The sequence below is a fragment of the Eublepharis macularius genome, chromosome 1, assembly GCF_028583425.1.
Source record: "Eublepharis macularius isolate TG4126 chromosome 1, MPM_Emac_v1.0, whole genome shotgun sequence".
NCBI classification, from domain to species: Eukaryota; Metazoa; Chordata; class Lepidosauria; order Squamata; family Eublepharidae; genus Eublepharis; species Eublepharis macularius.
The window spans coordinates 49,526,279-49,540,310 of NC_072790.1; the positions used below are offsets into that span (position 1 = coordinate 49,526,279).

The following is a 14,032-nucleotide window of genomic DNA, read 5'->3' on the forward strand; positions in this document are numbered from 1 at the left end:
GAAACATTATATGGTGAGAGAAAACATTGCAGGGCACTTTTTTATAGGGCTTAAATAGATTGTATTGAGTGCCATTCATAAAATGTAAATTTCAACCTTTCCTCAATTTACCTGGGGACAGTGCAGGAATGGGGGGGGGGGTTAACTCTTTAACATCCATTTCTTTATGCTGTTTGACTCCCCCTTTAACTTTTTTCCTGTAAAATATTAATAGTGGAGAGTTTGAGGCATTTGGATGGCTTGCAAAGGATTAAACCTACTCTTCCTTTCCTCCTTTTGTTTCCTGCACAGCTATGAGCCTAGACATACCTAGATGGATAATCTTCATCTCATGATTTTTGTCTCTTCTATTTGAGCCCTAAAAATGGATTCTGATTATAGAGTGGACATATGCCATCACTTTTTAGTTTCCTTTGAGGTTTACAGACACCAATGTACTGCTTGATGGTGATTGGGAAGGTCTGAGGCAGGTATTTCTGAGTCTTCTCAGAGTAATGTAGTATGACCCCGCCAATTTGAAGTTGCAGCCTACTAGGACCTTACAGATGGAGATTTTGGGTCTGACTGAAGTTCTTCAGTAAGTCGTAGACATCATAATTTAGCTTTCTGTCAGAAGGATATGGACTGTTCAATGTTTCCTTCACCACATGACATGCGAAAGCAATCTGGAGTCAGTATTAAAATGATTCTACCCTGCCATCGGAAGAGCACAGCTTCTTGGAAGGTAGTGCTGCGAGCAGTCTCTGTCTTATCTAACATCTCAGCTAATGTCCACCTGTTGGATTGGCATGTCTCCCTTTTAAAACTTCCCTTTGAGGAACATTTTTGTTAAGTCGTTAAGTATCTCTTCCATTACATACTGATGATGTCTTTTCCCCTAAAGTGAGGTGATGGTTTGGTGCATTGCAATTCATTAATTTTTTTTCAGAGAGTATTGATCTTGTGAAATAAATACAAGGACACCCATATTGGTGTTTTGCCATGCTAAGTTGCCACCATGGCTTAGAATTCCATTGCTATGTTGTGTAGGCTCTTCATTTTTGGCTGTTTCACCAAACATAGAATGAGTAGTTTTGTGTCAGCTAAATCCCCTGAATTCTGCACTAGATTTCTGTTTTTCAGAGACAACAGAAGACCAAACTAGATGTAACTGCAGGCTATTGGGGAATGGATACCCTGTGCTTTAACTATTAAGTAGCATTTATGGACTACATAGAACAAGATTTGGAGCTGTAGAATGGGCTATTAATCTTCACAGACATCCCATTGGCACAATCGGGACTAACGTTTCATAGACCCAATTAGAGATTACATTCTAAATTTGTATGTAATGATACAGTGCAAAAGTGTGCGCGTTTTGATTTAATCCGTACCTCATACAACCACAGGTCCAGTGACTTAACAGTATTCTATCCTTTAACCACCAGACAGCATCTTACTTTATTTAACATCATGGTTGAGAATTACTTTTTTTTGTACTTTACAAAAGAAAAATAAATACAATTGTAATACCTCTGCCTTATGATGCACGTTTTCTAATATGATCAGAAAAGGCTTTCTGAATCTTAACACTTAAAATGGAGTAAGGTAAAGCTGTGCTTTGCAGGCAGGAGAAGCCTGGAAACAATAATAAAAAATTAAGTCCAGTTACTTATAATTGCTTCAAGGAAAGGTCTGTGTGTCCCTGTCAACATAACTTCCTTATATCAAAAAGACAACTTGGAGTTGAAATGCCTATATATTCATTTTGTTCTCTTATAACCTAGTACAGAGTATCCAGCATTTTATGATGTCAAACTCATCTTAGCTGCAGTCCAGAAGGCTGAGGTCTATCTTGAAATAGACATAAGGATAATATTCTTGATTGCTTAGCTGTAAGCCAGGAATGTCCATAGAAGCCTGGAGGGGGAATAAATTTAGGCGCATAAACAGTGTAAGAAATTAACACAGAATGATATGTACATGAGATATTCTATGTTGCGGTGAACTAAATACCGTCTTGTACCAAATAGTGGACTAAATACCATGTTGTACCAAATAGTGGTAACTTTTAAAGTGATAGCAAAATAGATTAATATAAACCACAAATGGCAGAGAAATTCCTTGTGAAAGGATTACTTTTCCACAGACCCATTCTTCCCTCCCACCCCAATTCACTGCTAGAGCAGGGGTGTTACAATGATATACTTCCTAGAATGCATCCCCTATGAAACTAAGGTCAAAGAGACAAGACAAAGCATGGGAAACTGGGAAATAGATGGGGTTTCTGTCATTTTACTAGCTCTTATTTTTCACAGAACTAAAAAATGGCTTCCTAGCCAGTCTCTCGGATGCTGGTCATAGTGCAACCTGCTTCGTTTCAGCAAGGTTGCTGTACTGTACCTGCTCAGATCAGGATCTGTTAATCTTATTGGAAAGACAGGTTGCCTTTTTGAAGATGTGGAGTTTGCCTCTTTAAACTTTGATAAGTCTGTGATTTACAAGGGCGCCTCTGCAGATCTGGAATTTGCTTAGGTCTCTCACTAATACTTCAGTACACAGAGATGTAGACAAGTAAGGATCCTTGTAATTCCACAGAAGCCTGTTGCACTTCTGTAAGCTGACTAATCTACAGATGTTTTAAAGGTTCAAGAAGTACAATGAATACTGCACGGAGAGAAGGAGTTGTAAGCTTTGGTGAAGATTGTATGACGGGGTCATTGTAATCAGATGTTGCCACACCATTGGGAGGCAGAAGTTCGCATTTTGACTTTCCTTGGGCAGATGCCTTGTAATATATACATACCATAGTATGTTTACAGGGGGAGACTGCAGAGTAAAGAATATGGCCGTAAAGCTCTTCTCTCTGCATGGATTCAGTGATGAGAAATCTCAAGGAACCAGGAGTGCCTGGGGAAAATCCTATTCTATTACTAGGTATGCAACCACTTGATACAGGCAGCTGAGAAGAACAGGATATGCAGGAGAGTAAACTAGTAGTGAGTAGAAGCCTGAAGCAGCAGTGGTTCATGCAAGCCAGCTTATGAGTGAGAAGGACCAGAGACCTGAACCAGCATCTTAAGGTGGTGGCGAAACCACATCAGGGGTGAGCCTCTAACCCTCCCTAACCCACTTAAATTTGCTGTTGTCCAGTCCAGTTATTTGTGTATTTTCTGGTCACTCGTGGTTGCTATTTTCATTGCTTATGCTACGAGTGCTGGGAGTTCTCAAACTTAACAAGGAGGAGACAAGGAAATGCTTGGTGGCTTTCATTTTCTGCATTTGTTTGTGTAATAGACAATGCTTACATCCATTATACTGGCTGCTGCTACTTCATCCAGATGTTTGAAGACTGCATTAAGGACATCTCGCAACCTCTTGGAAGATTTCTTACTGGGCTGCAGTAACATGGTTTGGAAATTCACTGGAAGTCCATACCTTTTAAAAAGAAGTTATGGGGTAAGCAGTCTGCTGCTGGTGGATTATATCCAAAACGTGATGGAAAAGACTCTATATGGAAAACTGATACGTTGCCTCTGTAATGATCTGTTCAAGGTGGTTAATAAAGGGTAAAAATGTAAAATTCTTACTAATAAGCAAATGCACAAGGCAACTCAGTAAAACCTTACTGTAAATAAAACCAGAAGCCAGTACTGACCAAGAGTGCCTCAGCAGTTAGACCATGTAAGAACAAAACATCGAACAGTCCATAACAATTAAACAACTGGTGAACAACAATGTTTCAGCCAACTACATAAATGCCAACATGGTAGGTGTTGGCCAGGGAGGCATCAGTGAGAGGGTGTTTAAGTGATGGGGTGCCAACACTGAGGAAACCTGTCTCTAGTTCCTCTTGCTGCATCCCTGCAGATGGAAGCAAAGAAAAGGATCTTAAAAGGTGAGGTGGAAAGTACAGGAGATGGTTCCGGATGTACCCTGGACGTAAGCCACGCTGAAATTTTAAAAAGCAAGTGCCAGCACTTTGAATTGTGCTGGAAACAAGCAAGCAGCCTGTGAAGGTCTTGAAGCCAAGGGATGAATTGATCCCCCTATACCACATGGCAACTGCATTTTGAACAAACTGAATCTTCAAGCCAGTTTTCAGAGAGCCATTTCAACTATTTCGGTCCACTTTCTTTTTCCGCCTGGAACTCCCTGAGCTCAGCATAAAACTTCCATTTGTCAACAGCATGTGAGGCTATTAGTGGGATCCCACCATTTTGTTCCGTCAGCTTCTGTGCGTTCCTCTGGTGCAAGGGATCTTCTGTTGACACAACACCCTTTTGTGAGGATGCAAACATGTCTTGTAATTACAACACCTTGGACATGATAAAGCAAGCATGCTACAATCCTATTTATTTTAGATGGAGCGTTAAACGGCTGCTGAAATCCTTTTAAAATCAGACGTGCTTACCGTTGCCTACCATGCTCTGAAAAAGCTTATGCCTAACCTATTGACCTGCTTACCTGAGGACAGATTCTGTGAAAACTCTGAGAGCTTTTATATGAATCCAAGCCACAAATGCTTCACTGAAGTTAACCTTCAACCAACGCAACAGTGGACCCTTTGGCAAAAAAGAAATTACACTTTAGTTGCATTTATTTTTGTTACTATTTTTATCTCTCTAAGGAATTCAGGATTGTATGTTTAAGACCCCGGTAACTGGCATTCAGAAGTATGTTGCTTCTGAACATGGAGGTCTTACTCAGCTGCCATTATATCTAATTTAAAAACCAGCCTAGGCAGATAACAAAAAGCAGCACACTTGTGTCAGACATGAAGGAGGGGAGCCCTTCTGTAGGGTGCTGGGAGGAACTGAAGGGCAAGATGCTCACCCCTCTCTCCCACAGACAAGATTCAGGACAGACAACATGAAATACTTCGTTACGCAATGAGTGATTAAAATGTAGAATTCACTTCCAGAGGATGTAGCGATGGCCACAGTCATGGACAGCTTTAAAGGGGGAATTAGACAGATTCATGGAAGATACATCTATCACTGGCTATTAGCCACAATGACTGAAGAGAACCCTCTACATTTAAAGGCAGTAAACCTCAGAATACCAGTTCTAGGAGACAACGTATGGGAAGGGCCTCAGCCTCTATTCCCTGTTGGCCTTCCACAAGATCTGGTTGGCCACATGATGGACTAGACAAACGACTGATCTGTTCCAGCAGGGTTTTTTCTCATATTCTCACGACACTGTAATAATCAAAACACCAACTGTTGATTTCTGTAGGAGACGATGCAATGTAATTTGCTACTGGGGACTGTATGCCTAAAGTGTTCTATACCATAAACCATCACCACCTCTATATTCACACTGGCCAATTTCAGTGCCTATTGGGGGTTGAATGAGAGGTAACTTGAAAGGACAAAAAGTTATGTTTGATATATTTTTGCTGTCATGTTGAGTGCCATTTGGATGTTTTGTCAGGCACCAAAATCTGTTGGATAGTCTGTGGCCGTTTTCACACGGCCACACGCCCGGAAGATCGCACGAAACTCACAGCATCAAAGCGTCTTCCTAGCGTGATTTCTCAGCACGATCCTGTTTAATGGCGCTTTTTCTGACATCATCAGGCTGTTAAAGGGGATCGTGCCGGGAGATCGTGCTAGGAAGACGCTTCAGGTTTGTGTGATCTCCCGAGGTGTGTGTGAAAATGGCCTGTGAATGCTCATGGCACAATATTCTGTCTCCCTGTACAGCACAGCTTTACATGTGATCCTCACTTATGCTTTTGAAGACTCCAAGGAGATGTGAGATGCGGCTCTGGAAAGGAGAAGAACATCAACATTCTTTAAAAAAAAACTATGTAAAGGAGGAAAAAGTCCATGAAATGGTAGAAGAACCTCTTTAGGGGAAAAGAAAAGCTTTGCTACGCTCCCAGATATTACTTATGACTCGAGTTCCTATGTTTGAGTTTTACAATGGGGAAGATGTTAGCCAAAACAAGATATGTCTTTAAAATATGGCTATTTTGTGTACTTTTAAAAAGTACACAAAACAGCCACCTGTCACCAATGATTTATTTCCTTCTACCTTTCTTTTCTCTGCAACGGGGACTCAAAGCCACTTACATCATTCTGGTCTATTTTATCCTCACAATAACCCTGTGAAGTAGGTTAGGCTGTGTGCGTGTGATGGGCCCAAGATCACCCAATAAGCTTCTGGGACAGAGTGGGGATCTACACCTGGGTCTCCTAACAGTCACTACACCGTGTACTGGCTCTTGCTGGTAAGAGCCACTGTTTCACGTGGCTAAGCAGAAATCAATGCTTAGGTGCATATTTGCATGCACTAGTTTCTAGATCAGGCAATGGGATGGACCCAGCAACAATTTCCACTGATGGAAGGAATTTTCATCAGCGGAACTAGATTTTCTTCTCTCCCCCATCCTCCTGCAGCCCCAAATGCTTCCTATAAGGAACAGGAAGAGAACTGCAATATGTAGTTCCTGAGACAATCACCTCAGGGGACCCTCATGTTTGATCCCCATCTTATAGTGGCAAGGGCCTAGCGATACAAGATGGAGTCTGCAGTAAAGCCCGTATTGAATGGCTATGTTACTTCAGGGTGCAATGGAATGCAGAGCAGTTCATCCATCAGTCACGCAAAAGGCCATCCTAACAGAGGTTAAACCAGAGAGCCATCTGTTAGGGAAAGGATTTTTGGTTCGCTCTTTTAAAAATCTTTCTCTTCCATTTTCATAACAGTTATTTAATTTGGCTTGTGCTAATTCAATAAAAATGCTTTCATTTTAAGAATGCGTATTCCCCCTCATTCCTATAGGTGCTATGCTGAATTTGGGCCTCGGTATATACGAGTTAAATTTCTCAAAATATTGGCCGTTTCCACACGGCTTACCTTTTGCCAGAACACACCGTGTCCTCGTGCAAAAGTGCGCAATAGCAGCGTGTTCTCGCACGAAATCGCGCAATAACAGCGTCTTCCTGGAGCGATTTCGCGCATGAAGATGCTGTGTTCCAGCAAAAGGTAAGCCGTGTGGAAATGGCCATTGTCTTAAATACCCCCCCATACACGTTCTGTGCCAGCAAGGGGACACCATTGCTTGGTAGCAGGCCTCCATGAGTATAGCTATTTGGGTAACAAATGGAAATGGCAAATGGCAAAACAGACCAACCCCCACTTACCTTCCATCTGATGCTGGGGTGGTGAAGGCCTCCTCTGCTGCCCTGCAGGCCCGCATGGCAGTGGAGGAGGCAGAAAGGGGCCCTCCCGCCCCTCAAATGGCAGCTACGTCTGTCATTTGAAGGACGGAAAGGGCATTTTTGGCCTCCTCTGCTGCACGGGCCTGCAAAGCAGCGAAGGAGGCCTCCACCACCCCAGCATCAGAGGAAAGGTAAGTGGGGGGCTGGGGCTTGGGAAGTGAGGGGCTGGGGGGTTGGGGCTGGGGGCTCAGGTTTGGGCCGTTTAAAGGGCCCTGCCTTGCAAGTGGCAGGTCCCTTTAAACTATCAGCTGGCAGGGGCGGGGGAGATTCCTCCACCAGCCAACTGATAGTTTAAAGGGTCCTGCCCCTTGCAAGCAGCAGGAAAGGGCCCTTTAAACGATTAAATGCCCCTTTCCCTGCCGGAAAGGGGCATTTAAACCCTACGAACCACGAACTGGTTTGTAACTGGGCCAGTTCCGTGCCAGTTCATGGTTTGTGGAAATCCCACAAACCACGAACCCCATGGTTCGTTTTTTTTCTGGTTCGTGCCTATGTCTAGAAGTGAGTATGGTAAGAAGTGTTGCATTTTACTCGTCTAGAGCTGCTTTCGGCACAGGTAGAAGACAATGTTCTCCTTTGGAAGGAGGTTCAGGTTCCAAATATATTTACTCAAAGAGCATAAACAATAGTGAATGTAATATTTGCTTCTCAATGTTGCCAGTCCCACAGGATTCCAAATTTGATGTTACATACCACTGACTATATCAGTTTTAAAAGCCAGGCAGCTACAATTTAAGACAATGCCACTCACACTAGCTAATTGGTGTCTGCAATATATATATTTTTAATTACAATCCATGCAGCACTCACAACAGATGCAGTAGCAGAGAGAAAAAATAATAAAACATTCTGGGCTTTAAAAAGCATGCTGCAGTTGTGGTGCTGAGAAAAATACTGAAGCACTACCATAAGGGAAGGCAACTGAATAAAAACAGCACGATTACTGCACTAAAAACACAATATTGGAAAGCCCCTGGGGTATTTGAGCGTTCTGGCTGTTATAAATTATTTAAGTGACTGTGTGCTTACTCTGTCTCTTATTAGGAAGACAATCCTCTAACCTATTTACTACCTAGGTGATATATAGAAACAGATTCCTCAGTGAGCATTAGGCCAGGGCAGTCAATTTGATATGTACTCACATACTGTTGCTTCTTATCCGAAGCTAACTTCATCATTTCTTCCCTTTCACATTTCAGTTCTTTCTCATCAAAATAAAATTCCCGCACTATGAACCTTAAAACAAATAAACAAAGGATTGGTACTCAGCATCCGTGCCATATTAAATCTGCACATTTAAAATTCTGTTTAATAAGGGATGCTAACAGTGACAAATTAAAATTTATGGAAGGAAGTAATGGCAATCTATGCCAGTATAGCAACTCCAAACAAAACCATCCATAAAATCTCTGTAGGACCTTGTGTATCATTTATATTCATTTTCCTGAGCTTTGATGGTCTGGGAATCAAAATGATCTATCAAGACTACAAGAACTATTCCCACTGGGGTCAGTGGTAGAGTTCATATAATATTGAATTTATGTGCTACCTTTTCTTCCAGAAATTCAGAGTGGCATTAAATTGTGGTTATGCTGAGAGACAGTATCTATACTCCAGCTAAAACTAGCAGTAACTGTGCAATTGAAAGCAATTGAACTTACTGCCAATTTCAGTTTTTTCCACAGGCTCCAATTTAGCTGGCCTGGGACAAATGGCTGTATAGTTTCATACCAAACTTAACAAGACTTTTGAGAGCATCCATGCTACAAAATTTTGCTGTTGTGGCTCTCCACTCCATCTTCAAGAATCCAGTAGTTTTCAGAGAGCTAAGGATTCTTTCTTAAATAGCCTTAACCCCTCACAGAATTGCAGTTTTCAATGTTCCATGTTTAGGAGCCATGACGTTGAAACATATTCTCACATTATCTTAAATGTACTTTTTGCCACATATGTACTCTGAATATAAGATCTATACTGGCTACGTTTGATTTATGACTCTCTGTGTGACTTTAGCAACACTTATACAAAGGCACAAATAATGTATGAAAATACTCTTAAATGGGTTCAAAACTGGTTTAAATATAATAATAATAATAACAATTTATAAACCGCCCTTCAGGATAATTTAACACCCACTCAGAGCAGTTTACAAAGTGTGTTATTATTATCCCCACAACAAAACACCCTGTGAGGTGAGTGGGGCTGAGAGAGCTCCGAGAAGCTGTGACTGACCCAAGGTCACCCAGCTGGCTACAAGCAGAGGAGTGGGGAATCAAGCCTGGTTCTCCAGATTACAGTCCTGCCGCTCTTAACCACCACACCAAACTGAAGTGCAGATGTGTAGAATTCAGGAGCCCTGATGATTCCATGCATTCATGGCTTCTGTTCAACAAGTTAAGAAGGGGCATCTTAAAACATTCCTCCTCCCCTTAAGGCGTACTAAAGGAAAGTGAGCCATACTTGTTTTCTCTTGCTTTGGCTTTGAAGTCATCGATTACTTTTTGAAACAGAGTTACAGTGAAGAGTCCTCCCTCTGCATCTTCAGCAATCATCCTGGAGGTGTAAAATACAGATTGGTGAATGGACTTGAGAGGTGCTTGACCAGCTCACCTCATCTGCCATCTTTTATTTAGGGCACACCACAGTGATGGATAGGAGGGAAAGCAGCATGGTATGGCTCAGTTTTGTCAGATCTTGGAAGCTAAGCAGGGTCATCATTACTTGGATGGGCAACCACAAAGGAAGATCCTGAAGAGGAAAGCAAACAGCAAACCACCTCTGTTTCTAACTTGCCTTGAAAGCCCTTTGCTGGGATTGCCGTAAGTCGAATGTATCTTGACGGCACATATGCACATGCCGTGATGGGCGCAGGTTGCACTCTGTTGTTACATGTTAGTTTTTTCCTCACAGCTGCTTTTTCCACTTTCCCCAAATTAACAAAAAAAATGCTCCAGGGTAGTTAAAAATCAAGGTTAAAAAACTTGCAAAAATTAGCATTCCGGCTTTAAATTTTTTAAAAATTACATTGCAACAGCTGAAAGAGCCTTTTTCTATGGGTACCACAGCCCCTAACATAGGTCTGCTTAATTTTGGAGGCATTTACCTCCATTCCATGAAAAGCTTCAACTGCTAATTTCCACACATCACGCCTCTTTTAAAGGGACAGGACACTTTGCTCCAGGCTGGCTGTCAGCCCGACCTTGATCTTCTGTGCATCTGGCAACCCTAGTAAAGGATTGTGGCACAATGAAAAGGGAGTGTGGCAGATCCCCTGCCTGATACAGAATCTGTTGTCTCAAGAGGGGGAATGTGGGAGTGTGGCAGGAGGTACGTAGCAGCTGGCTGGCGGGTAGGTACATGCATAAAAAAATCTGGTGTGATTGTAAGAGGGGGTGCAGTGCTGTTACATTTGGCCTATGTTTTTTTGTTAAATAAGTTCTGCAACTACTTTAATCTTGCACTGAAGTTGTAACTATCGGGTCAAGCAGAATCCAAGTATTTCAAAGGCTGCAAGCAAAGGTGCCCATTCTAAATTACTGATACTAAATACAGCCTCCTGGTTTCAGTTTTGCCCGTGCTTCCCCCCCCCCCCATCACTAGCAGAGTGAGCAGAGCCAATGGAGTACAAGGCTTCTCTTTAGTTGTGTTTTAGTGGGTGCTGCTGCTCTTGTACCTGTTTAGGTTCCTTCTTCTACCCACCTAATAAAGGTACAGTAGTCTTGTTCTCCACTGTATGGGGTCACTCATACAGTACAGGGATACTTTGTACTCCCACCCATCTGAGTGGGAGTTAAGTTATCCTGAAGGGTAGTATATAAATCAAATGTTGTTATTGCTGGGATCATTACTTGGGTTCAGGAATCCGGCTCCTGACCCTTGATGGGGTGCTGCTTATGCCCACTTTGACAGTAAGGAGTCTGGGGGGTGCCTCCTTGTCAACGGAGGCCCAGGTCACAGCAGTTGCCAGGTCTGCCTTTTTCCATCTGCGCCAGGCCAAGTAGCTTGTCCCTTACCTCTCAACCCATGACCTAATGACAGTAATTCAGGCAATGGTCACCTCCAGATTAGATAACTGTAACTCTCTCTATGCAGGACTTCTCTTGGGTCTGGTCAAGAAATTACAACTGGTCCAGAATGCGGCAGTGTGTGTCCTTATAGAGACACCATATAGGGCCCATATAACACCAGTTCTGTGCCAGCTGCACTGGCTCCCAGTGGAGTCCAAGATCAGGTTCAAGGTTTTGATACTAACCTATAAAGCCCCTAATGGACTGGGACCAGAATATTCGTGGGACCACCTCTCACCATATGTTCCCTGGAGGGTTCTCTGCTCAACTGAAAAACAGCTACTGGTGATCCCTGGCCCCAAGGATGCTCGCCTGGCCTCGACCAGGACCAGAGCCTTTTTGGTCCTGGCACCAACTTGGTGGAACTCTCTGTCTGTTCAAATTAGTGCCCAGTAAGATTTGCTATACTTCCGCCAGGCCTCTAAGATAGAGATGTTCCACTAGGCTTATAGCTGAGGTTGGGGTGGCAGCAGGCTCCCCTGCTGGCCTCCTGTTGATTGAAACTCCCTCAGCCTAACTTTCCACTGATATGCTTGATACTGTCTGCCAGTTCCCATCTCATGGGATATTTGGGTCAGGGTAATACGAGCTGCCACCTAGAATTCTATGTTTACTGAATTTTATGCCTTTCTTTTCAATGTGATTTTATTGTGATATATGATATGTGATGTTGTCTGCTCTGAGCCTGCAGAGTGTAAATTTAATAATAAATTAAATAATAATGAATCCTTATTTCCTGTGCATCTTCCTACTTTTCCTGTTCCATGATAGTCATGGAACAGGCCAAGATGGGAAACTCATGCAAACTAGAACAGAGAGATTCTAAGTGCCTTGCTCCGGAACAGAATTAATCCAAATTCAAGCCCTATCAACTCTATCAGGGCTATGCTTTGATCTCAGAGTACTTTAATGCCCTTGAAGGTCTCGTTTACTCTATCTGTTACACAGTGGTAAAGGAGAGCTAGTAAGTATGTTAATCGATTGCAAACAGTAAGAATGAAGGCTAAGATGGAATTAATCAGAACTCTCACTTACTTTGTAGAGCGGGGAACTACCATGTCCGAGAGTGATTCATATGTTTTTTGCCATTCTGTGTAACTTGACCTGATGTAACAAGAAGGTAAGACTTTATATAATAACATTTGTATTGAAAGAAAAGGTTTTATTTTGTGATGACTCCTTTTTAATATATAGACTGAGCAACAACATTAGGGAAACCTTAAAAATTATAGATCCAGAGGAGTTAGCCGTGTTAGTCTGTAGTAGCAAAATCAAAAAGAGTCCAGTAGCACCTTTAAGACTAACTAATTTTATTGTAGCATAAGCTTTCGAGAATCAAGTTGATTCTCGAAAGCTTATGCTACAATAAAATTAGTTAGTCTTAAAGGTGCTACTGGACTCTTTTTGACTTAAAAATTATGACACCAATAAGATCTAAATTTTAATCCCAGTTCTTATGCTTGGGTCAATTTCTCATTCAACATGTACACAAACGTTGTGTGTGCTGAGTACAAGACTGAGCTATGAGTCTCTCCACACAAGACATCTTACACAGGGTGCTCAAGTGAAAAATCTTACCCTTGTTCTCCCATTGTGGATACATGTGCACTGCTAGGGAGACAGAATATATTTGAATATAAGACCACACAGAAAGTAAGTCACTTGAGCATCCTCGTGAAAGATGTCTTGTGTAGAGAGATTCTATGTTTCAGGAAATCATTGATTTAGGCTGCAGTCCTAAGTATGCTTTCCTGGGAGTAAGGACATTCAATAAAATGAGACTTTCTTCAGAATGGATTTGCTTAGAATTGCTCTGTTAAACTTTGCCTCTTCCATAATTTCTATTAATGCCATTCTAAGTAGAGTTATACCTTGGTCTTAAAAGAGTGTAACTCTGTTTAGGCTGACACTGTGAATGGCCTGTAAGCCCACCGTCCTTCAACTTTGGTCCCCTGTCAATAATATGTAATAGCCACGACCTTCCTTCCAGAATTGTTGAGGTGTGTGAAGTACTTTGAATAAAACAATATATAAATTCTGAGTACTATTTTTAAGTCCATCTTCATAAGGACTAAAATTTCTTACTTGGGAACTACAACAAGTAGAGTGATGAGATATTCAGAATTCAACACGAAGTCTTCTTTGTTCACGATATCAGTTAACGTACGTGTCAAGAGATTTCCTCTGTGAAGCGATAAAAGCAGAAACTGTTAGTAGGGTAATTCCTCAGTGTTGTAGATCCAGTCAATATTTAGGTTAAGGTGGCTTTTTCTAAAGCTCAGTTACATATCTGGAGATTTGAAAAGGGGTTTGTGGCATCATATGCAGCCTGATTCTAACTCTCCCATTGATTTTATAAGAAATGATACTGGTTTACAAAGCAACTATATTAAGCTCCACTCTTCAAAAAATTTTGGGCAATAGATTTTTTTTTAATTTAATCATCGTGCAGAAAATTCCACCTATCTTATTTATTTAGTTTTATATTCTGTTTTTTCTGCCATTAGAGCCACTAATCAGGTCCCACTCTATTTATTTGTAAAGCCATAATCCTTTAACTACATCTGCTGTCACCAGTTCAAGTAAATATCCCATACCCACAGGCAGGTTGGTGGCACATATGTATACTTACGTCGTTTTTCTTTCCAGATTCTGGAGATTTCCCTTGATATTGTTGTACACAGCTGCTCGGTTTTTCAAGTCTGTTTCTATTTGTGTAATTTGCTAAAAATAAAAGGAGACAATCTAGCT

General features: G+C 41.7%; 1 protein-coding gene across 2 annotated transcripts in view; it reads right to left on the minus strand.

Annotated features, from left to right (window-relative positions):
- Positions 1 to 1,349: 1,349 nt before the first annotated feature.
- Positions 1,350 to 14,032, minus strand: part of ATP6V1C2 (ATPase H+ transporting V1 subunit C2) — a 34,425-nt gene continuing 21,742 nt past the window's right edge. For both annotated transcript variants that reach the window (XM_054977359.1, XM_054977369.1), the window contains 8 exons: positions 13,914 to 14,005; positions 13,367 to 13,465; positions 12,317 to 12,385; positions 9,675 to 9,767; positions 8,357 to 8,450; positions 4,447 to 4,544; positions 3,288 to 3,417; positions 1,350 to 1,899 (listed from right to left, as the gene is read on the minus strand). In XM_054977359.1, the coding sequence (XP_054833334.1) occupies positions 1,804 to 1,899; positions 3,288 to 3,417; positions 4,447 to 4,544; positions 8,357 to 8,450; positions 9,675 to 9,767; positions 12,317 to 12,385; positions 13,367 to 13,465; positions 13,914 to 14,005 (771 nt within the window). In that variant the 3' untranslated portion in view covers positions 1,350 to 1,803. The remainder of the gene's footprint in view (positions 1,900 to 3,287; positions 3,418 to 4,446; positions 4,545 to 8,356; positions 8,451 to 9,674; positions 9,768 to 12,316; positions 12,386 to 13,366; positions 13,466 to 13,913; positions 14,006 to 14,032) is intronic.